Source organism: Peromyscus leucopus, chromosome 20 (genome assembly GCF_004664715.2).
Source record: "Peromyscus leucopus breed LL Stock chromosome 20, UCI_PerLeu_2.1, whole genome shotgun sequence".
Classification (NCBI taxonomy): Eukaryota; Metazoa; Chordata; class Mammalia; order Rodentia; family Cricetidae; genus Peromyscus; species Peromyscus leucopus.
In genome coordinates, this window is record NC_051080.1 from 39,321,965 (window position 1) to 39,343,074 (window position 21,110).

Sequence of the window (21,110 nt, forward strand, 5' to 3'; positions counted from 1 at the left end):
ATGTCTCTCTCCTTGTGTTTCTTTTTTCTTTTTTTTTTTTTTTTTTTTTTTTTTTTTTTTTTTTTTTTGGTTTTTCGAAACGGTTTCTCTGTGTAGCTTTGCACCTTTCCTGGAACTTGCTTTGTAGACCAGGCTGGGCTCAAACTCACAGAGATCCGCCTGCCTCTGCCTCCCGAGTGCTGGGATTAAAGGCGTGCACCACCACCGCCCGGCTGAATACTGAGTTTTAAAAAATTTTTCATTCCCCATAACTAGGGCTGAAGTTTCAATTACAGGGGAGCGTATGGTACTTGCCCCCACAAAGAGGGAAATGGGGACAGATTATTGTGCATGGGGAGGCCAGGAACCTAGATTTAGGTGGGCCTCATGGCCGCCATTACTGCCAGCATTGCCATAGCAACAGTAGCAGCCGCTGCCTGGGAGCCTTCAGGAAGTTGTGGGCCATGGAAGGAGGACTGGGGTAGCCGTGGGCAGGATCATTCCCCTTCTGTTTCAGATGTTTCTCCAGTCAACAGATCTGACAGAAAAACAAAGAAAGACAACCAGGCATAGCCACTACACATTCATCTACCTGAGCAGCCCAGGGCAGTCTGGTGATACCTCACATGGATCCCAGACACTGGATCATCAATGCTCCTTTATACTTTAACAGAGGGCACCTTAACCAGACTCACCTCTGCAGGTACCAGACCAGGTGACTTTAGAATTTGTTTCCTTTTGAGGTGGAGGTGTCAGACTCCTCCAAAACTTTAGGCAGTGATTGATCAAAGGGAGTCATAGGGTCCTGGACGGTCTTCAGGTTGTGTACCCCCAGGAGTTCCTTGGACCCCTGTACTCTTCCCTGCTCTGAGGGGATCTGAGACCCCCAGTGTCTCAAAGTCTGGTCTCTGGGGATCTTGGTGGAACCTCCAGAAACTCTGTGGGGTATCCACCAGAGAAGACTACTCAGATACAAGTTTAAGTCGACAGAAAGTCTGTATTAGCCGGTTGGCGACTACACTGGGTACTCAGGATCCCAGGGCAGTCCCGAGCCTTCTTCAGGGTGAGCTTTTAAGTACAAAAGTCATATCGTGGGTTGATATACATCAGTTAATAAGAACAGTTAGCCAGAAGCAGAACTACAGAAGCCAAAAGCAAGGTTAGGACAATTAGAGACTTCCCCAGAACTACAGACTTTGAAGGACTGGGTCTTTGTTTTCATTACGGCAAGAGGTGCAGTCACTGTGTTGAGTTGTATGGCCTGAATGATACTTCCATCATGGAGACGGTTGTGCTAAGGTCTGGAGCCTGTCATGACACTGAGCTTTGCTGGTTCTACCAAGCCTGGTCTCAGAAGCACCTTCTCACTATGCAGGGGCCGGAACAGCAGTAACCCTGACAGGTCAGAGAATTAGTGGTGACTAAGAAGCTTGGGAGGTTCTGGACTCCCATAAAGCCTTTTAGGGAAGCACCTGGTACCCGATGGCCAATCTTGGGCACTTAACCTGGCATATCACTTTCAGCCTCCCTGACTTCTCTACATCTCTGGGATGTCATAGAAGAAGTTCAGCAATAAATGTGAGGATGCTCACTGAGCAGTTAGCCTGAGCTGTGAGGATGCTCACTGAGCAGTTAGCCTGAGCTGTGAGGATGCTCACTGAGCAGTTAGCCTCAGCTGTGAGGATTCTCACTGAGCAGTTAGCCTCAGCTGTGAGGATGCTCACTGAGCAGCTAGCCTCAGCTGTGAGGATTCTCACTGAGCAGTTAGCCTCAGATGTGAGGATGCTCACTGAGCAGCTAGCCTCAGCTGTGTGGCGGGCGGAAGTGAGTCTGAAATGGGGGCTTCTCGGAGGAATCCTGCCCCTCCCTTCTATGTGACTTACACTGTCAGCTATCAGCCGTCCTTTCTGGCCCTCCTTCCAGATGTTGGCATCTGTGTACCAACATGATCGATTTGGGTGAGAAACGTGAGGGCAGAGGAAAAGGCAAGGGTAGCTGTCATCCTCTGAGGTTCAACAGACCAGTCCTTCCACTGGGGGCAAATGGTCTTGTAAGAATAGGTCGGGAGTTGGGAATGTCCAAGGGGAGGCTGCTGAGGTCCATTACAGCCTGGAGATCTCAGAGAAAAATGATATATTGCACATTAGGACCCCAGCAGGGTAGTGAATGAGATTTCGTACCTCCTCTTAGCGGGGTAAAACACAGAGCTGGTAGGGCGACGGGGTTGTCAGAGCACCAAAGACCCCATGGTCGCTGGGCCGGGGCTGTCCATCAGGCACCGAGAAGCTAAAGCGCTGCAGGAGGCAGGTGAAGAAGAGGAAGAGCTCCATGCGGGCCAGAGGCTCACCCAGGCATGCTCTGCGGCCTGTGGGTGGGAGAGGGGCTCAGTCAGTCTGGGCCCTGATGGATGCTCCACCCTCCAAGGCCCCCTGGGAAGAGACAGGGAGCCAGGCACCCCCCAGGACCTGCTGAGAATGGCATGAAGGCCTCATGCTTCACAAAGCGGCCCTGGGCATCCAGGAAGTGTTCAGGATGGAACTGGAGGGGCTTCTCCCAGACAGTCTCATCCTTCAGCACGGAGGACAGGTTGGTGATGAGGATCGTTCCCTGGCAGGAGAAACATGGTGTGAACATGGACCGGGATGGGGTCACCATGATCACATGCACTCACCCACTTTCATGTAACCTCAGCCCTAGAAGCTTCTCAGCCCTCTCTTTGATGCTATGACAATGATAAGTGACAAGTGACATCGGTATACACACCGTCACCTGTACTGGTAGGTAGTGGCTGCTACAACCACCCCAGCCATGTTTTAGCTTGCGTGGTTTTCTAGCTGGGGTTCTGGTGTACAATTCTTGTTACTGTTCCGCTTCCCATTCTCCCCAGGGGAAGCCGGTACTGTGGAGTTGAGAATTGGATAGCCCAGATTCCAGTCCTTCTTAACTGGGCAGCTTAGGCCACTAGCTGCCTGGTAACACTGACTGGACATTAGAGGGCTCCAGGCCTACCTTCGGAATGAGGAAGCCCTGCATTTCAATGTCACGAGATGTCTTGTGAGGCACACCAAGTGGGAGGATGTCCCCAAAGCGCTGGACCTCATGAATGACAGCATTGGTGTAGGGCATGGAGGCCTGGTCTGCCATCTCTGGACTCCGCCCCTGCCCTATGACTTCATCGATCTCCTGGTGGACTCGGCCTGGAGAAACAGCATCCCCCCAGTTAAGGAGCCCCAGGCAGATGCCTCTTATCCCTCTACTACTTCTGTGTTAAGGCCTGGGTCCATGGGAGAAAGATGGCCATCACCCTTGCTGGAGTCTGGGTCAAGTCAGTGCTGGAAGCCACGTGTGTCCCAAGTAAGCTTAAGGAGTATGCCTCTTCCCTCCCTCTTCTTTCTTCCCAGCTCCAGCAAGACTCACGCTGCACATCTGGGTGCAGGATCATGAGGAGCAGGGCCCAGGCCAGTGTGGTCGAAGAGGTCACCATCCCCGCCATGAACAAGTCAGCCACCACTATACGCAGGTTCTCATCATTGAAGCTGCTCTCAGGGTTCCCTTTGGCCTGGGCCAGGCAGAAAGGGTAGACTCAGTGGGGAGAGGAAGTCCCTCAATGGCCTCCCATTGTCCCCAGCAGCCCAGGGGCTGAGGCACTTGGTGATACACAGGATGGCAGCCCCCAGCTCCCAGCCCCATGTTAACAGCTGCCCCTCACCTTCTCCACCTCCTCCAGGAAGGCATCAGTCAGGTCTCGGGGTGGCTGGGCAGGGTCCCGGGTTGTCTTGTGTTCAGTTAGCAGCTCATCCAGAATAGCCATGAAGGCCTTTTTCCCAGAGAAGACCTTGCCAGGCAGCCCTGGGATGTGCAGGAGTATCGGGAACACATTCAGGAACTGTGACCAACAGAGAGGTTCCAAGAGAGGGACCTGGGTGCTTCCTGTGCTGTGGGTCCCAGCCTCCTCCAGGGTAGACTAGTGACGTAGTCCCTCCCAATGCCAGCCTCTAACCTTCTTGCCCTGAGTTTCCAGAAGGGCTGTCATACTGTGGAAATTTCAGACGTGTGTAGCCTCCACAGGCACTCACCATTTCCAAGCACTCGACTTCAGTCTGCCCTGCCCCCTCCCATTGACGTCTGTCTAGCGCCTCCCAGAAGGCCCTCTCCTGGATCATCTTCCTAAGAGGCCCCACTGTATGAAGTTATCTGGGTACAGACGCCCCTGATCCCCTCACCATGGGCAGGAAGCCAGCTTCCTCCTTGAGAGTCTCTTTCAGGAGGTCCAGTAGCCTGATGAAGCGTGGGTCATCGTACTCAAAGCGGCAGGCGTAGAGGAGGGATGCGATCACGTTACACACCGCTTTGTCCAGTAGAGCGTTAGGCCGGAAAGGGCGTCCTGCGAGGGGAAACGCCGGTCAGGGTGTGTGCCGTCTGGCCCCACTTGGACCCACCAATCAATCCATCACCTACCGGCATACTCAGTGAAGGCCGCACAGAGGCATCTGGCCTCCTCAGTCACCCACTGCTCTAGTGACTTCTTGCCCAGGCCGAAGTGGCGGAAGGTGGACACAGAGAAGCGCCGCTGCTGACGCCAGGCAGACCCGTACTGCGCTAGGACCACACCTGGAGGACCAAACTTGGGCCTGAGACCCAGTCCTCTTTTCTGCTCCTGTCCCTCCCACTGTGTCACTGCTATAAGATCCTTTCTCCGCCTTTTAGCCACCGGCCTCGGCTGTCCCTCCCCTGCAGTGAGGTCCCGGACTGTCTCTAGCCCCCATTCCCCACCACTTCCGTCCGTCACTTTGGGCATTTGCCTTGAGAGCGCGGTCCAAAGCCCAAATGGTCATTGGTGTGCAGCAGCGGCCGGTCCGCGGTGTCCTCGCTGTATCTCACCAGCGCCTCGCGCAGGGCCGTCAGCCCGTTCAGTACGACCACTGACTCAAAGGCCAGCTGGAGGCTGAACAGGTCCCCAAAGCGGCACCGCAGCTGTAGGCAAGGAGTGAAGCGCATTACTGGCCAGCCTGGATTCCCCGTGCTTAGCTGGACTGGATGGGACCTGGCAAGGGAGGTCCAGTCGTGAGCCTCGCAGAAGGATGGAATCTGGTATTTTTGGGGAACTGTCCTGGACTCTTATCAGTCACCCCACCATGATCTTGCAGGTCTGTACATTTGCCAGTGGGTCCCATGTCTAGATGAGGAAACTAAGGATCATGGGTGTAAGTGGGGGAGTCTGAGAATCTGAGCTGGCAAAAGGGTGGAGGCAGCCGCTGCATCTTTCTCAACTTTGATTTCCTGACAGAAACACTGGTTCAGGATCACGGCCTCTCCCACAGTCTCAAAACATTTCCCTCTGGTGGAATGAGAAGGAAAGTGAGGTCTACATAACTTGATTTTCCTTTTATTGTGTGTGTGTGTGTGTGTGTGTGTGTGTGTGTGTGTGTGTGTGTGTGTTGGAGCCAAGGTCTCAGTTTGTAGTCAGGGCTGGCTTGGAACTGGCTATGTAGGCCAAGCTGGTGTTGGATGCACAGAGATTTGCTTGCTTTTGCCTCCTCTGAGCGCTGGGATTAAAGGTCTGTACCACTGTATTGGGCTTTTTTTCCTTTAAAAATTTTAGAGTTTGTTTTTGAAATGGTCTCATTATGTAGCATGGGCTAGCCTGGAACTCTGCCTCCCGAGTGCTGGGATCAGAGGCATGTATCAACCGTGACACCTGGCTCTCAAGTTTTGGTTTTAGAGATAGATTCATTATGTACCTTAAGGTGGCCTGGAGTTTATGACCCACCTGCCTTAGATCCCCAATTACAGGCATGTTGGACTTAGGACACAATCCCAGCACCCCACCCCACCCCCACTATATTTTGCCATGTTAACTGGATCTCAAACTGGCTGTTAAGCCCCATCCCACCTCCTGGCCATTGCCTCTGGGAAGTTTAGGGTATCCTCAGATCCTACACCACTGTCTCCAAGGGAAGGGAGCCTCTCAACTTGCTTTCTCCTGGGGTCCAGCTCCTGTCCAGTATGTGGTTGCACTACCACCGTGTTCTGATGGGGGCTGACCATGGCCTCTCCTGACCTCTAACAATTCCCTTACTTTTTGTAAGCCCGCTGGCATATTCTGGAAGTCCATCTGCATCAGGTTCCCGAGCACAGGCAGGGGCACAGGGCCTGGGGGGTAGCGGGGTGTCCAGCGCTGGCGCCGGTGCATTAGGTCCACCAGAAGCAGGAAGATGACCATGAATATGGCCACGGACCACAGCTCAGTCCCCGTGAGGAGCCTCATGGCTGCCCTGCTGCTCTCTGGGTTTCTCGGGAAACACCTCTTGGTCCTCACTCCAGCCACCTAGGACCAGGAAAAACAGTATTATCACACCCCAGGCATTCACCTGGCCCAGGCCGGTCCCTTAGGAAGGAGCCAGTGCTGCCCTTTGCCCTCTGCCTTAAAGCCAAGCTGCTGTGCTTTCAGTGCCGAGTAAAAGGAGGGCCAAGGCAGGCCAGGGCAATGGTAGCCTTGGATGTCCCTGTCCCCTAAGTCCTCAGGAGCTGATGCAGGGGAAGCAGACAGAAACCTGGGGGAAGCATGGGAGCTTAGCATACTGGTTGTGCTTGTCTGGGTCCTGGGAGCTCCATGGGCAGATGACAGATGTACCACCTGCTCAAGCCCTTGGTCAGGAGGAGGTATACAGACAGCAGAACTCAGAGAGGCTTGCGGATACCGCCTCCATCTGGAGTGGGACTTCCCTGGAGGCTTCATTGGAGGACTTCGCTGGCAGCAAGTGAGGGCCTGAATGACGACACCACAGGACACTGGGCTGTGGGGCCAGGTGCCTGGAATGGACCGTGCGGGTGAGCGAGAGGCACTGGGAGAAGAGCAGTAGCTGATGACTGGTATCAGTGCAAATCAGGTACTCTGGGGGCAGAAGATGGTCAAGGCCCGGCTACAGACAGGGTTTCCCTGACCAGCAGCCCACCCTATGGATGCCATGCTGACCCTAGGCACCTCAGGGCACACATGCAGCCTTCCACGCTCCAGATACCTGGCACAGGAGGGCACTTACCACCTCCTGGGCGTCTGAACATCCAGGGCTATACCCTTCTAAAGGAGCAGAGACTGACCTTTGCCCTCTGCTTTGAGCCACACTGACTGCTATGCCGTCTGTGCATCCAGAGGAACCAGGCAGGGGCAGCGACATAGGCCTCTCTTGCCCAGATGCTTTCCCAGGGTAGGGAGGTGAAGTAACAGAACTTCTCCAACTTTCTGATACTCCTGAGCTTAGCCCCAGCTCCCCACAGAACCATGGTCTGGAGCTGGGTGTGGTGACTCACATCTGTAATCCCAGCATTTGGGTGGCTGAGGCAAGGAGGACTGCTGTTTGAGTCTAGCCTGAGCTACGGCGTGAGACCACGTCTCACACAACAAAAACGTTTGAAACCAAGCCCTGACTTCTTCCCATTGGCTCACTCACACCCTTACTATGGTGCGGGCTGTCCCCAGCATGGCTTTGTTTTCCCTCACCGCACTTGCCCAACCCTGACGGGTCCTCGCCTGACCACGTGATCGTCCACTTTTGCATGGAGCCTTATGGAGGCCCTAGTAATCCGAGGAGCATGTGACAGGAAGCACGGGAGATGAGGGACTAACACATTCATAAAATTGTGAGAAAATACTTAAGGCATGCTGTTTTATCAAGAGGGAGGCTGACAATCTGAGTTTGACCCCAGGACCCACACAGTGGAAGGAGATACTCAATTCCCATAAATTGTTCTCTGACCTCTGCATGGGTTCATGCACGTGCACACACCTACAATGTAACTAAACCTGAGGTTTACTTTGGCTTATGGCTCTGGAGGCTCCAGGGCTCCCTCCTGGTGGTCAAGTCCTGGCGGTATTTATGATGCATTACCTGACAAGAAACAGGAAGCCTACGTGTGTGGGGGGCACTGTTCCTCTCCTAGATCACCAGGATTCAACCACAGGCTCTACCCTAATGGCCTCATCTAAACCTATTTTCAAATAGTTATTTCCACCTTTAACTACTGTAGATGTGAGGTTTCCATCTCAATACCGTACAGCAGGGATTAAATGATCACACCTGAAGCTTCAGGGGAGGTGCGCCAAGCGCAAGCTATAGACAGCTACTTCTGATAGGGCTGTGCCATTTTGTAAAGCTCCACATTGGTTGAACTCTGACAACTCCAGTGACTGCAGGAATTTGGTTTTTAGAACTTAAGTAACTTGTTTGTCTAGATTCTTCCTACTTCACTGCCCCCGCCCCCCAAGAATGGCTGGCCAGGAAACATGCTTATTGATCGCCTGACCTTTCTGAACTGACCCCTAGCAATGGCCAGCTGCAAGCTTAATTTAACTTAGATCCACCATCCTTCTTCCTTTCTCTAAAGGGACTGTCACTCTGCCATGTGGCCCTGATCTCTCCTCCTAGTCCCCATCCTGCAGCCGTCTCTGGCATTAATAACCCAATAAATTTCTTACCTAAAAAACCCCTCTGGCTCAGGGTCCCCCTTGAGTAGAATCTCTTTCCTTGGCCTCAGACTGCACATGTGAGACAGACTCACTGAAGTGCCTAAATCACGTAAGTCTGGGACTGGTTCACTTCCCCACATCTTCCCACACGAACAACACACCCTCCCACACCCATCACCACCACCCTGGGGCAGCACCCACATTCTCCAGGCACACACCCACTCACGTGCTCAGACACACCCCAATCAGATCTGTGAGATGCCCGGCTGGTACCCTGCTTCTGATGCCCAGGCTGCTTCTCATTGGGAGGCAGCTCCCAGTGAGGCACGTGTCTCCACACGGCTGGTCCCGGCAAGTCACCTCGGAGTGTCAGGAAGCAGCGGCTGGTGGCACCCAGAAGACCCTTCTGCAAACTCTAGTCTACAACATCTGTAGCAACTTCTGGAGGGACAATGTCACACCTGCCTCTAATTGTCATTAGAAACCAGATGCTAATGCTGTTGATAGCCCTCGCCATGGGGAGTCGCTTCTTTCTTATTCTCAGATTTCTTTTCTTTCTTTTTCCTTCTTTCTTCCTTCCTTCCTTCCTTTCTTTCTTTCTTTTCTTTTCTTTCTTTCTTTTTTTTTTTTTTATAGAAAGCTGGGTTAAAACTCTACAGACATAGCTCTCCTAGGAGTTTCTATTAGTTACTTTTCTCAAATCTGTAAGGAAATACCTGTCAAGAGGCAACAGGGGGAGTGGGGTTCATTTTGGCTCACAATGTGAGGGCACAGTCCATCATGATGGGAAAGCCTGGGGGTGGGGCACCTCAAAGTTGTGGTGGCCAGAGCACGAGACAGCTGGTCCCCAACAGCCAGTCAGCAGAAGGAGAGTCACACAGTCAGCAGAAGGAGATGAATATGGATTCCCAGCTTGCTTTTATCCTTTTTATTCAGTCTGTGGCTCCAGCCCACAGGATGGTGCCACCAACAACTGGGTAGTGGATGTCTTGCCTTAGTTAAACCTCATTAGAAACTCCTCACATAAACACTCAGAGAGGTACATCCTAAGAGATTATAGGGGACTGGAGAGATGGCTCAGGGGTTAAGAGCACTGGCTGCTCTACCAGAGGTCCTGAGTTCAATTCCCAGCAATGACATGGTGGCTCACAACTATCTATAATTCGATTTGGTGCCCTCTTCTGGCAAGTAGGCAGAATACTGTATACATAATAAATAAATAGATCTTTAAAAAAAAAGAGATTATAGAAGAGTTCAAGCTGAAAATTTTAATTCAGCACCACAGAGGAACTTCTTACACACACAGATTAATGGCTTCATCAAATTCTTTTGAGACAGAGTTTCTCTGTGTAACAGCCCTGGCTGTTCTGGAACTTGCTTTGTAGACCAGGCTGGCTCAAACTCACCGAGATCCATTTGCCTCTGCTTCCTGAGTGCTGGGATTAGAGGCATGCACTTCTAAGGCGCCAGCTGCTCCATCACATTCCTAACTGGGCCTGCACTGTATGGAAGTTAGTGTCTATGAAGGTTTCCGGATCATTACGTTTCCTCTTCATTCATAATTCCTGCCCTTCAGGGCGTGGACTCTTGGTTGACTGTCTCTGTACTTACTGACTCTCACTTCTGACTCCCCATATCTGCTCTTGAGACTCTGAAGGGATTTACATTTTGGTTATTCATTTTCAACTACAGAATTTCTTTTGTCTCTGCTCATTACTGGTATTTGTTTAATACTTTTGTCTTAAAAAATATTTGTTTGTAGGAGTATGGGTGAATGCTGGCAGGTCTGTCTGTGTGCCATGTACATGCCCGGTGCCTGCCAAGGCCAAAAGAAGACATTGGATCCCCTGGAACTGGAGTTAACAGATAGTTGTGAGCTTTCATGTGGGTGCTGGGGATTGATCCTGGATCCTCTGGAAGAACAGCCAGTGCTTTTAACCACTCTCTCCAGCCCCAATCTTTTACTTTTTAAAGACATTTTCTTTTATCATTTTGAACAGATTTCAGTGAGCTGATCTAAAGTCTTTGCCCAGTGACGTCAATGTCAGGGACAGTTTGCCCTCACTGCTTATTTCCCTATATATGGAGGATCTGTTCTGGCTCTTTTTTTTTTTTTTTTTTTTTGCCTGCGTCATTATTTTAAAACTAGACATTTCAAGCACTACCGTGTGGCTACTCTGGAGACAAGATTGCTCCTTGGCTCTTTGTTTCTGTGACAAATGCTAAGAGGAAAACTTACAAAGATTCGTTTTGGCGCCCGGTTTGAGTCGTCTCACTCCATGTCAACCTGCTCCACTGCTGTGGGGCTGTGGCCAGACGGAACGTACAGTATGGAGAGCAAAGTGCCTCTCATGGCGGTGAGAAGGAGAGAGGGGAAGCACCAGGGACAAGATGTACCTCTCAAAGATGCAACCTCAGTAACTAACTACCTCCAACCCAGCCCTTCTTCCCAGTAGTCCATTCAGCGATGAACTCATCAATGGATTAACCCATTGGTTAGACTGAAGCCCTCATGGGCCAGCCACCTCTCAATAGTACCGCCACCCAGGGACCACGGCTTCAGTGCAGGAGCCTTTTAGGGGATACTTCATGTGCAGGAGCCTTTTAGGGGATACTTCATGTGCAAACCTAGAAAGGAAAGGGACCCCACTCCCCACCCCCTCTCCTGGGTTTCTCTGTGTAACAGTCCTGGATGTTCTGGAACCCGATTTGTAGACCAGGCTGGCCTTGAACTCACAGAGGTCCGCCGGCCTCCGCTTTAACCATGGCAACAAAAAAAGTCTCCTATATGGGCCAGAGAATGAAAAGTCAATGAAGGAACCCAGTAAGCCTTCGTGGTTGGGGATGGTAAGAGGTCAAGAGAAACCTCTAGGTAGGGGGAGGTTGCGTGACCCCAGAATGGGTACGTGAGAAATCCCCCATGTGAGGGGACTAGAGAGTCCATGAACTTGCAAGACAATTCCAATATGGGAAACCAAGCAGTTCTAGAAAGGACCGATTTACAATACACCCCTTGTATCTTGGGGAGAAAAAAGATAAGTGTGTTATTTTCTCCTGTAGCTGTATGGTTTCTGTGTTACCTGAACTGAAGATGTGTGCGAGTGTGTACGTGAGGGACTAAGAATTAGTCTCCTGTCAGGCAGGAAACAGATGGTAAAGATGGCACACTCCTGCTCTCTGTCTGTCTCACCCTCCTGACCCAAGACAAAGGCCTAGCTGCTTGAGATGGAGGCCTAGAAGGTTTTTCCTTCTGGACAGTAGCTCCCCTCCCCCACTGGTCAACAAGTTCAAGACTGGGCCAGAAAACATGAACTACTTTGTTGGGGGTGGACTTCTAGATGGTGCTGCTGCTTTTACCTCAACCCTGTTCCTTGTAAGTAACCCCTCACCCCACACTCCTCTTAGTGACTCCAGTGAAAATCCATTAGCTCATCACTGATGATGCGGTGTTACTTTGGTCTGTTGTGCACTCCGCTTCTGGGGTGGACAGGTGTGTGTGTGTGTGTGTGTGTGTGTGTGTGTGTGTGTGTGTCTGAGTTGCATCTCACCAGGAAAACTCTGTTATACAACAGCTCTTCAGGAGGAAATGACAACAAATTGTAGGTCCAGGGCAGTGGCCACGGATGGTATAGGGAATTAGAAAGTCGTTGATTCAGGGCTTGCCTCCCAGCCGGAGCTTCAGCGCATGGATGCCCGTGACATTATTTAGAGGCAGGTTCTCCGAAGAATCCAGGAGCACAGGTACCATGAACTGAGCCAGTGGACAAGCACCACAGCTAGGCTGGACTCCCTATCCTACAGCCCCCCTTTAAGTTTCCTACATGCTACTCATCAGACTGGATGGCCAAAAGCCAGTCCAGACATCTCTCACCCCCTAAACCTTGAATGCTTTGCAAACATTAGTAATTGTGCGCTGCAGGAAGCTCCCAGGACAACTATCTCTGTTAATCATCAAAATTTGGAGAAAAGTCTGTGAACCAGACCCATCACTGTCCACCCGGCCCCGCCCGAATAAAGATCCTGTTTCTCTGTACCATCTGTACAAGTTTGCAAGTCAGTGAGTTTAACATTAGCTTCCCATACTCCTAACCTAAAAAGCTCACCGCCTCTAAACCAGATCATGGCGGTCTGCGACCAAGATACATTCCACTGGCCTGTTATGAAATCGCCTCGTTTATGGGCAAAGATCCAAACAGGAAGAAAGCATCCTTTGTTGATTTACAATCAACATCACTGAGTAGAAGTCACAGCGCCAAGGGAGAAAGCCCAAGTTGCTCAAGGTCCCCCCCCCCCCCCCCCCCCGTGTCCTCTCTCCCCGTGTCCTCTCCCCCGTGTCCTCTCCCCCTGCACCCGCCTACGTTGTTTCCGACAGCTGCATTATTTGGCGACCTTGAAGAAGTCACTTAGAAACTCTGCCTGCTTCCCTGGCTGCAAGAACCAGGTCTGTACGGCTGTTGCCCTGGATGACAAGTAAGGTGGCCGAGTCGGTCCTGAGCACATACACACTGCACACAAATCTGTCTGTCCCTGCACATGGTGAGGCTGTTGTTCTTAATTCACTAAGTGCCCCTCCCCTGAAATACCAACAGGTTAGAATGCTTCCGAAATCCGAAAATCAAGGTGACCCCTAGCTAGGTCAACTATCCGGCCTCTTTCTCTTTGAAGGAAAAATCCAAACACAGGAACTGGATCCGGATTCAGAGGGCATTAACAGTTATTGACTACATTACTCCACACACACAATTTTAACCAAACACTCACGATGCCTCCTTACAGTAGCAATGCTGTCCCACCCAACAGGCAGACCAGAGGGCTTATAGCACCCACAGGTCAAGAACCCCAAGGTGGTGACAAGAGACGTATTTGGGAAGATGACCCAATATTGCCAAAGTGCATCACAACCGCTTTTATGGAAAGGATCAGAATGTCATCGGCCCTCTTCGCCATGTTGCATGGTTTCCCATTGATGTTGTTATGCCTAGAGTCAAGGGAAATTGGATGCTTCGCACACAGCAGACACAGGTCTTCGCCTGGCCTAAATGTAGCTCTTCACCTATCACAGATGTGGCTGTCAAGGCTCTGGGAAGGCACCTGCCTTGTCAGCTAGTTTCAAAATGACAGAATGGGACCTCCTGTGTGGTCTGTCAACCCTGCATCTAGGCGGCATGGTCCCAGGATCCTGCTTTTAAACCCTAGAGGGTTGCCTGATGAGTTACAGAGCAGGTTAGGCAGTGAGTGACAAGACCCAGCAGGGTCCCAGGCTCAGGTTTGGGATGAGAGTGTCTTCCCTGAGTAGGCAACCCTGCTGGAGCAGAGGGGATACAGGGCTTCTTCTACTGTGCAGCATGATACTCCAATGCTCCCGCCAACCCCCTCCCCAAAAAAGAGACTAAATATGGGAGAACTCTGACTGGGCAGAGAGAGGGACAGAAGCCGTGTGGTGTCCTAGAAACTGGAACACTTCCATTTTAATAGTCTATTTCCAAGGTCCCTTGTGGGGGCACAAGACATATCCCAGCACAACCACCGGACAGTCAGGCCTCTTCTCCCCACGGTAGGACACAGTCTTCCACTGAGCACCCCGAGTGCCGCCTTCTCACAAGCCTGTCTATGTTCAGGGCATAGGCAGCATCATCAAATGTGCAGGCGCTAACTGTCACATCCCCCAGACTGTACCTTCTATGAGTAAAGAGACGACCCTGCCCTTTGAACAGTATTTCTGACAGCGGAGACAGATTCCACAGGGCATGTCTCTTCTCTCCCCTTTCAGACAGCTGAACAGGGTGAGGGGTTGGTGTTTTGTAGCTGAGCACGTAAGTACTTCGACCCAGCGGTCTCAAAGCCGTAACCTCTAATTCATCACCAGCATGAACTCGCCAACTGCGCCCTAGAGCTTAGAAATCACACATGGAGCCAGCAGATTCAAACGAGGCAAGCTAACAGTGGAGAGGCCTAACAAAGAGCACCCAGGCCGATGACCCACTTCAGTCACTGCCAACATGGGCCTCTGGGGCTTTTGGAAGTTCCCTTCACTCCCTCTTGAAACATTTTGTGCCGTAAGAATCATTACACAACGTTTTGTTCTTTGGAACATCATCTGCACATCCCACGTCTGTTCTCAGGATCAAGCCAAATGGTGAAGAGCTGCTTTTCCATCCTCCTCCGGACCCTCGTCTAACTTTCCAGATCCCACAGACACAGCCCCGCAGAAAAAAACAAAAGACTCCAACCCCTTCACATCCTCGGGGCTGGGAGGCAGAAATACTTGAAAAACTTCAGGGTTAAGATACGCAAGGTAGCTTGTAACCTCAGCATTTGGGAGCCTGAGGCAGGAGGATTGTATGGATTTCGAGGCCAGCCTGGGCAGCAGTATGAAATCTGTCTCAATAGCACAAAACAAACAACCGAAAGGAAACCAAATCTCTAGGACTTCTGTCACTAACCGATGAAAGAATTCTAAGACTCTAGAGATGAGATGCATGCTCGGCTCTTCCAGGGGGGAATGCACCAGTGTCTGCTGCTGACTAGACACCCCAACAGGAACAGGATGGGCCGCCTGGGTGGAGGTAACCATGATAAAGTACAACAGGCTATTAACTGTGCATTCTAGTTGGTGGTCTGTGGTCGTGGACTGTAAAACTCCTTGTATGTTCAGTGCAGAATTTCTTTGCTTTCTCTTGTTTGTTTTGAGACAAGGTCTCACTATGTAGACCAGGCTGTCCTGGAACTCACAGAGATCCTCTTGCTCCTGCCTCCGAGTGCTGGGATTTTGGCCCAGCGTAGATTTCTTTTAGTTTTTCCTAATTAAAATGGGGGTGGGTCCTCTAAGAGTCACTGACAACAACATTCAGCCGCAGTGGGTGCAAGCTGGGCTGGCACGGGTCCACGCACCAGCCCCATCCTAACTTCCCAACCTTGGCTCCGCCCCAAAGGGCAAGAAGCAGAGTCTGTGGAGAGAGGGCTGTTTTGTTTAGATACTGCCTGTGCTCACGAGGCCCAGAACACACTCCAAAGGGCAAGTTATGCAAAGGCCCAGGGTCAGGTCTCCACCCTGCTCGCTGCAGAACAGAGGTCTGCGGTCCTGAGGCCTGGCTACACGCAGATTCCCGGGCTCCGTGACTTCTGGCGTGAGCCCCAGGAACCTGCTCTTTCTTAGGTCCAGGGTGGTTCTGGCATCTTAGCCTCAGCCTGGGACAACCAAAACTGCTTACTCCATCCTCCCTCAGGGCACAAGAGGTCCTGGGGTTCCCATCTGCTCACTCCAGTGGGGAGCAGCACCCGGCCCAAAGGGGAGGGACTGCCCCCCCCCAGCCCCAGTACCAAGGTTGCCCCAGCTCAGGGGCTGTGGGGGCCCGCCTCTCACCTGTCCCGCAGCAGAGGGGCAGACTTGCAAGCTCTGCCTTTACCGGTGTGTTCTGAAGCCCAGCCAGGAGAGGAGGAGAGGCCAGAGGTGTCGGGAGCCCAGCAGGAACAGGAGGAGGAGCTCAGAGGAAGAAGAGCTCTGGGCAGGATCCACTCAGAGGAGGAGGAGGGGGTGAAGTGAGGAGCTGCAACTCTGAAGAGGAGGGCACTGGAGGAGGAGGGGACACTCTGAGGAGGAGGATCCACCCCGGGGAGGTGGGGACGCTCTGAGGAGGAGGAGGAGGAGTTTGAAGGACGCCTTCTAGGGAAGAGGATTCGAAATGAAGGGGAGCTCTGAGGAAGAGGCCTCAGCCCTGACAGGTCTGAGGTTTGAGCTCCCCGCCTCCTCAGTCTCTCCCAGCACCCAGAGCCGGCTTGAGACTTACTAGCTTGTGCTCCCAGAGGGCTCCAGGCTTACAGTGGGCCACAGATGGTTCTTTGGGGGCACTGAAGACAGAGGGAACTGCAGTGAGAATTTTTTAAAAAAAAGTATAGAGAAGCATTCATCCTTTGCACACAAGGGAGCCATGATGAGATTAACAGTTAACTTCCCATCCGAGACTGTGGAGACCAGAAGATACAGGATAACATATGCAAATCCTGAAGAATGTCATCCAAATTTCCTCAAGAAAAATTATCCTTCAGGAATTAAGGAAAAAGCAGGACATTTCCAGATAAAAGCTGAAGGGAATCACTATCAGTGGACTTGCCTTACAAGGCATGGTAGAGGGAGTCCCCAGGCTGAAAAGAGATGATGTGAGCCGTTGACTCAAAGTCAGAGAGGTGAGCACAGGGCACGGTAACAACGCCATGAATAAAAGTGTTAGTGTGCTCCAGGATTGTAATTCCTTTCTTTTTGCCTGTATGGCTGCAAACACCAATGCATGAAACAATCATTACAAATCTGTGTTCACAATATAAGTTGTATAAATATGCAGTCCGTGGCAATAATAATAGGATAGTAGGGGAGGCACAGAGGTCAAATGCACAGAGTTTGTATGTCACAGAAAGTAAATTGCCACCCAAACAAGGTTTTTGTAAGTTTTAGGCATTGATTACACCTGGAAGCTCACTGGCCAGCTCTCCTGGAGTGTGTACTGTGGCAGAAACAGCAAACAAGACTCATGCCCCAACAAGGTGGAAGATGAGACCCGAACCCCAGAAGTTGTCCTCTGACCTCTATATTCGCTCAGGGGCATGTCCTCTCCCCATCCCATGTATACACCCTAATAACGAGCTTTAAAAGATTGTTGACTTAATGCCCGAGGTAAAGAATGAAAAACAAATAAAATGTACAAAGGTGAAAAGGGAATCAAAGAGGAACACCGAGCAGTGCGGAAGGGCAGAGTTGGGGCCGTTAAGCGGAGACACAAGGATTGCAGAAATAAAGATGGGAAGCGGAGGAGGCAGTGGCCTCGCTTGCTCTCTATTGCTGCGATGTGAACACTTGGACCAGAAGAGACGCTGGGGAGGAAAGGGTTGACTTCAGCTTACACTTCCAGGTCACAGGCCATCAATAAGGGGAGTCGGGGCAGTAGCTGAAGCAGAGACCACAGAGGATGCTGCACACTAGCTTGCTCACAGGCATATGCTTAGCTGGCTTTCTCATCCAGCCCAGGGCTTCCTGCCCAGGGAATGATGCCACCTATGTTGGTTGGGCCTTCGTTTATCAATTAACAATGAAGACACACACACACACACACACACACACACACACACACACACACGAGCCCACAGGTCAATATGATCCAGACTTCTCTCAATTGGGACTCCTTTCTCAGGTGACTCTAGACTGTATCAAGTTGACAGCTAAAGCTAAGAGAGCAAGGGTTTCCTCTCAGTAATTAATTGAGGATTAATTAAAGTGTACCCGAGTTAAACCCTCTTATTGAAAGCAGAGATTGATAAATTGGTTAAGAAATGAGATCCATGTGGATGCCAGTTTCAGGAGAGCCATCAGATAAAATGAAATAAAGAAGTTGAAATTAGAAACATATGAAAATATATTCTATGCAAAAAGTAACCAAACTAAGATGGCTGTATTGCAGTGTAATAGATGATAAAAAGTTTAGGGCAGGAAGAAGATATAAAAATTACAAATGTACAGTCACACACTACATACTGATGATAGTCCAGAACAGACGGGATCAATGGTCCTATAAGATTATCACCAGGTGACATCACAGCCATCTTAGTTTCTGTAAATACATTACAGTGTCTGCACAATAATGCGATGTGGAGATAATGCAGTTTCCAGACCAATTGCATCCATAAGTGACACCTGACTGTGTGCGGGGAACAAGGTAGATGGGGTAAAAGGGAAAGATCCAAAGGAAGAGATCGCCGTATAGTCATAGATGAGGATCTGACAGCTGACTATCAACAGTGAATAGAAACACCACCCAGAAGCTACTTGAGGAAATTCAGGATGTGAACCAATTAGTGCAGGTCTGTGAATCAGTTGGACCTGCTAGACACAGAGAGACCCTCAATGGCCTAAGCATGTGCACACAGTCAAGAGCACAGGATCATTCTCTTGGATGATCACACGTTAGGCCAAATTCACATTCAATACCCTTTTAAAAACTGGAGTCTTCTGGTTGGGCACAGTGGCATATGTCTGAAATCCCTGCAGTGGGAAGGCTACCACAGAAGGATTGCTGCAAGTTTGTGTCATTTCAGGCCACCCTGGGCTATACAGTGAGACATCCCCCCCCCCTCTCTCTCTCTCTCTCTCTCTCACACACACACACACACACACACACACACACACACACACACACACACACACGCAGCCATAAACAGGATCTTTCCTGCTGCTGTGGAATGAGCCTATAAATCTACACATTAGCAGTGAAATGGAAACTGGACAAGCATGTGGATATTAGCAACAATTTTCACAAACAACCAGAGGGTCAAAATGCACAAACAATCAGACAACAACCCGAGGTGATGATCACAGCAGCTGCATTCACAGTAGCTGAAGGAGTAAACACAGTGTCTACTGATAGTTAGTCCATTACAAAAGAAAAGAGCTGTAATCTCTAGATTACAGAGCTCCCAGGACCAAATCATAAAATACAGTTTTTCCTTATTTTTTTAAAGTTGTATTTTAGTTTAATTTATATATATACCTGTATGTGTCTGTGGGACATGTGTCTGTGTGCCTGCCACATGTATGTGGATGCCTAGTGTCCCCTAAGGCCAGAAAAGGATGTTGGATCCCCTGGAGCTGGAGCTATAGGCACTAATGAGTCCCTAATGTAGGTGTAGGGGATGGAACCCAGGTCCTCTGGAGGAACAGCAATAGCTCTTAACCCCTGAGCCATCTCCCCAGCCACTATAAACTTTAAAAAAAAATGTATACACACCTACGATGTTTGTTTTATAGATCAGGCACAGCAAGAGAGTAATAGTAATAACTAATGACAATGATAACAAAATACAGTTCTTAAATGTGGAATCCATCTCTCAGATATCTCTCTGCACCCACACAATATTACATGTGGTGCCGCGGGATGATGCAAGGATGATGAGCTGGACTGAGGAGAAGAATGTGGGTGTTTTGATATAGCATTGGGACACTGTCACCTTCCTCCTTGAACACAAAAACTGCGATATTACAGAGGCAGATCCAACAACACAAACCCTTATGATGTCCCTAATAACATGAACACGTAGGACAAAGACACCCTTATGTTCCCAACATATGTGGGATGGTGAAGAATATAAGAAGCGATTTAGTGAGACTCCTCCGAAAGGCACACAATTCCAAATATGAGAATTACTCATTTCTGGAATTTTCCAGGTAATGTTTTTGGACCACGATTATCTACTGTAATTGACACCAGAGACAGATGAGTGAGTTCTGGGTGAGCACTCGTACAGTGTTAATTAGTACAGTGGACGATTGGTCAGCTTAAAAGAGCTAGTGTGATACCTGCTGAACATGAAGGAGCCTTGAAGACTTGAGTCAGTCACAGACAGACAGCGCATGATTACACTCGTCAAATCATAGAAACAGAACCCAGAGTGATGGGTGCTGGGGCTGGGCAGAGGAGAGGACGGGGAGCTACTGTCCCGGGGTGCAGAGCTTCAGTTTTAGCAGATAAAGCGATCTGGGGAGGGATTGTGGTGGTGGGAACGACTTGATACCCTTGAGCTGTACTCTGCAACTGGAGAGGATGAGCTGTGGTGTGCCATGCTGGAGCGTGCTGGCTGAGCATGCATAAGGCCTGGGGGTCAATTCCCAACACCATGAGAAATAGAATGGTAAGGCTGGTAAATATTAGTGATGCCTAACCGAAATAAAACAAAAAAGATGCACAGACAAAAGTTTCAATTTGCCTTGCATGCCAAGAAGCGTGGCTAGGGCAGTAGAGTGACCTCAGCTTGCGCAGTTCTGTTCTGCACATCCCAGGACAAATGTTGAGTGCCATCAGCCTGTGGGGAGTTCTTGCCTAAGAGCCTGGAACATGCTGATAGCAGTGTCTCCGCCCACAGCTGGGGCTGAGGGCCATGTGGCCCCATTTACATCAGCAACAGGGTTTAAGGCAAGTGGCCTCCAGTGCCTGATTCTGGAGGGTGTGGAGACTGAGGTCATCCATGTGGGTACTCCCTGAAACTGTGCTCATGTCTTTGGGACCCCCAAACTTCTGGACAGTGAGGTTCTGTTGACTTAACTGTGAGCGATGTCCTCAACCTCAGTCACACTTGGTGGCTGGGAGTGCCTATGCCCAGCCCCCTGACACATGTGACAGAGAGCTGGGGGTGTGCCCAACGCCCTGAGCTCTGCTGTCCCTTTCCCTGCTGCTGCTTTTCTTCCCTGTCCTCTCTCTGCAGTCACCTCTGTGGGGACAGCAGCCTTCCCAGCTCTGGGAGCCTTTCCAGGCGCTCATGCACCTCAAGGGACCATGATGATTCTTAGCAGAAGCCTATTACACCTGTCCCTGAGACCCATGGAGTCCCGCCCCCTGCCTGCAGTTTGTCACCAACCCTGTCACCGCTGATGGCTCTTTATGTGTGACATGGGTGACAGGGTCAGCTGTCACTCCTGAACTTCAGTATACTTCTTCTTTCTCTTTCTTCCTCTCTTCCTTCTCTCCCTCCCCCTCTTCCTCTAGCTCTGCTTTAGTTTTATGGGGCAGAGTTTCCTGGTTACATAGTCCAAGCTAACTTAGACTTTCCTTTATATCCCAAGATATCCACACACATGTAATCCTCCTGCTTGAGGCTTCCAAGTACCGAAACTGCAGGCCTGTGC

At 50.5% G+C, this 21,110-nt stretch overlaps 1 protein-coding gene across 1 annotated transcript; it reads right to left on the reverse strand.

Annotated features, from left to right (window-relative positions):
- Positions 1–956: 956 nt before the first annotated feature.
- LOC114694323 (cytochrome P450 2D4) lies at positions 957–16,030 on the reverse strand. Its single transcript, XM_028871257.2, has 10 exons — positions 15,810–16,030; positions 6,059–6,307; positions 4,782–4,953; positions 4,438–4,590; positions 4,203–4,363; positions 3,689–3,865; positions 3,397–3,538; positions 2,989–3,176; positions 2,445–2,586; positions 957–2,344 (listed from the first exon to the last, which is right to left on the reverse strand). Exons 2-10 carry the CDS (start codon positions 6,245–6,247, stop codon positions 2,166–2,168), a joined length of 1,503 nt encoding a protein of 500 aa, XP_028727090.1. The 5' UTR covers positions 6,248–6,307; positions 15,810–16,030; the 3' UTR covers positions 957–2,165.
- Between the last annotated feature and the right edge of the window lie 5,080 nt (positions 16,031–21,110).

What these genes read in the sequence shown, in the direction of transcription:
- LOC114694323 (XM_028871257.2), bottom strand. Translation starts at nt 6,247, where the DNA reads ATGAGGCTCCTCACGGGGACTGAGCTGTGGTCCGTGGCCATATTCATG. An exon ending in CTTTGGACCGCGCTCTCAAG is followed by an intron (nt 4,591 to 4,781) that starts GCAAATGCCCAA and finishes TTGGTCCTCCAG; the next exon opens with GTGTGGTCCTAGCGCAGTAC. An exon ending in TCCTGGAGGAGGTGGAGAAG is followed by an intron (nt 3,539 to 3,688) that starts GTGAGGGGCAGC and finishes TGCCTGGCCCAG; the next exon opens with GCCAAAGGGAACCCTGAGAG.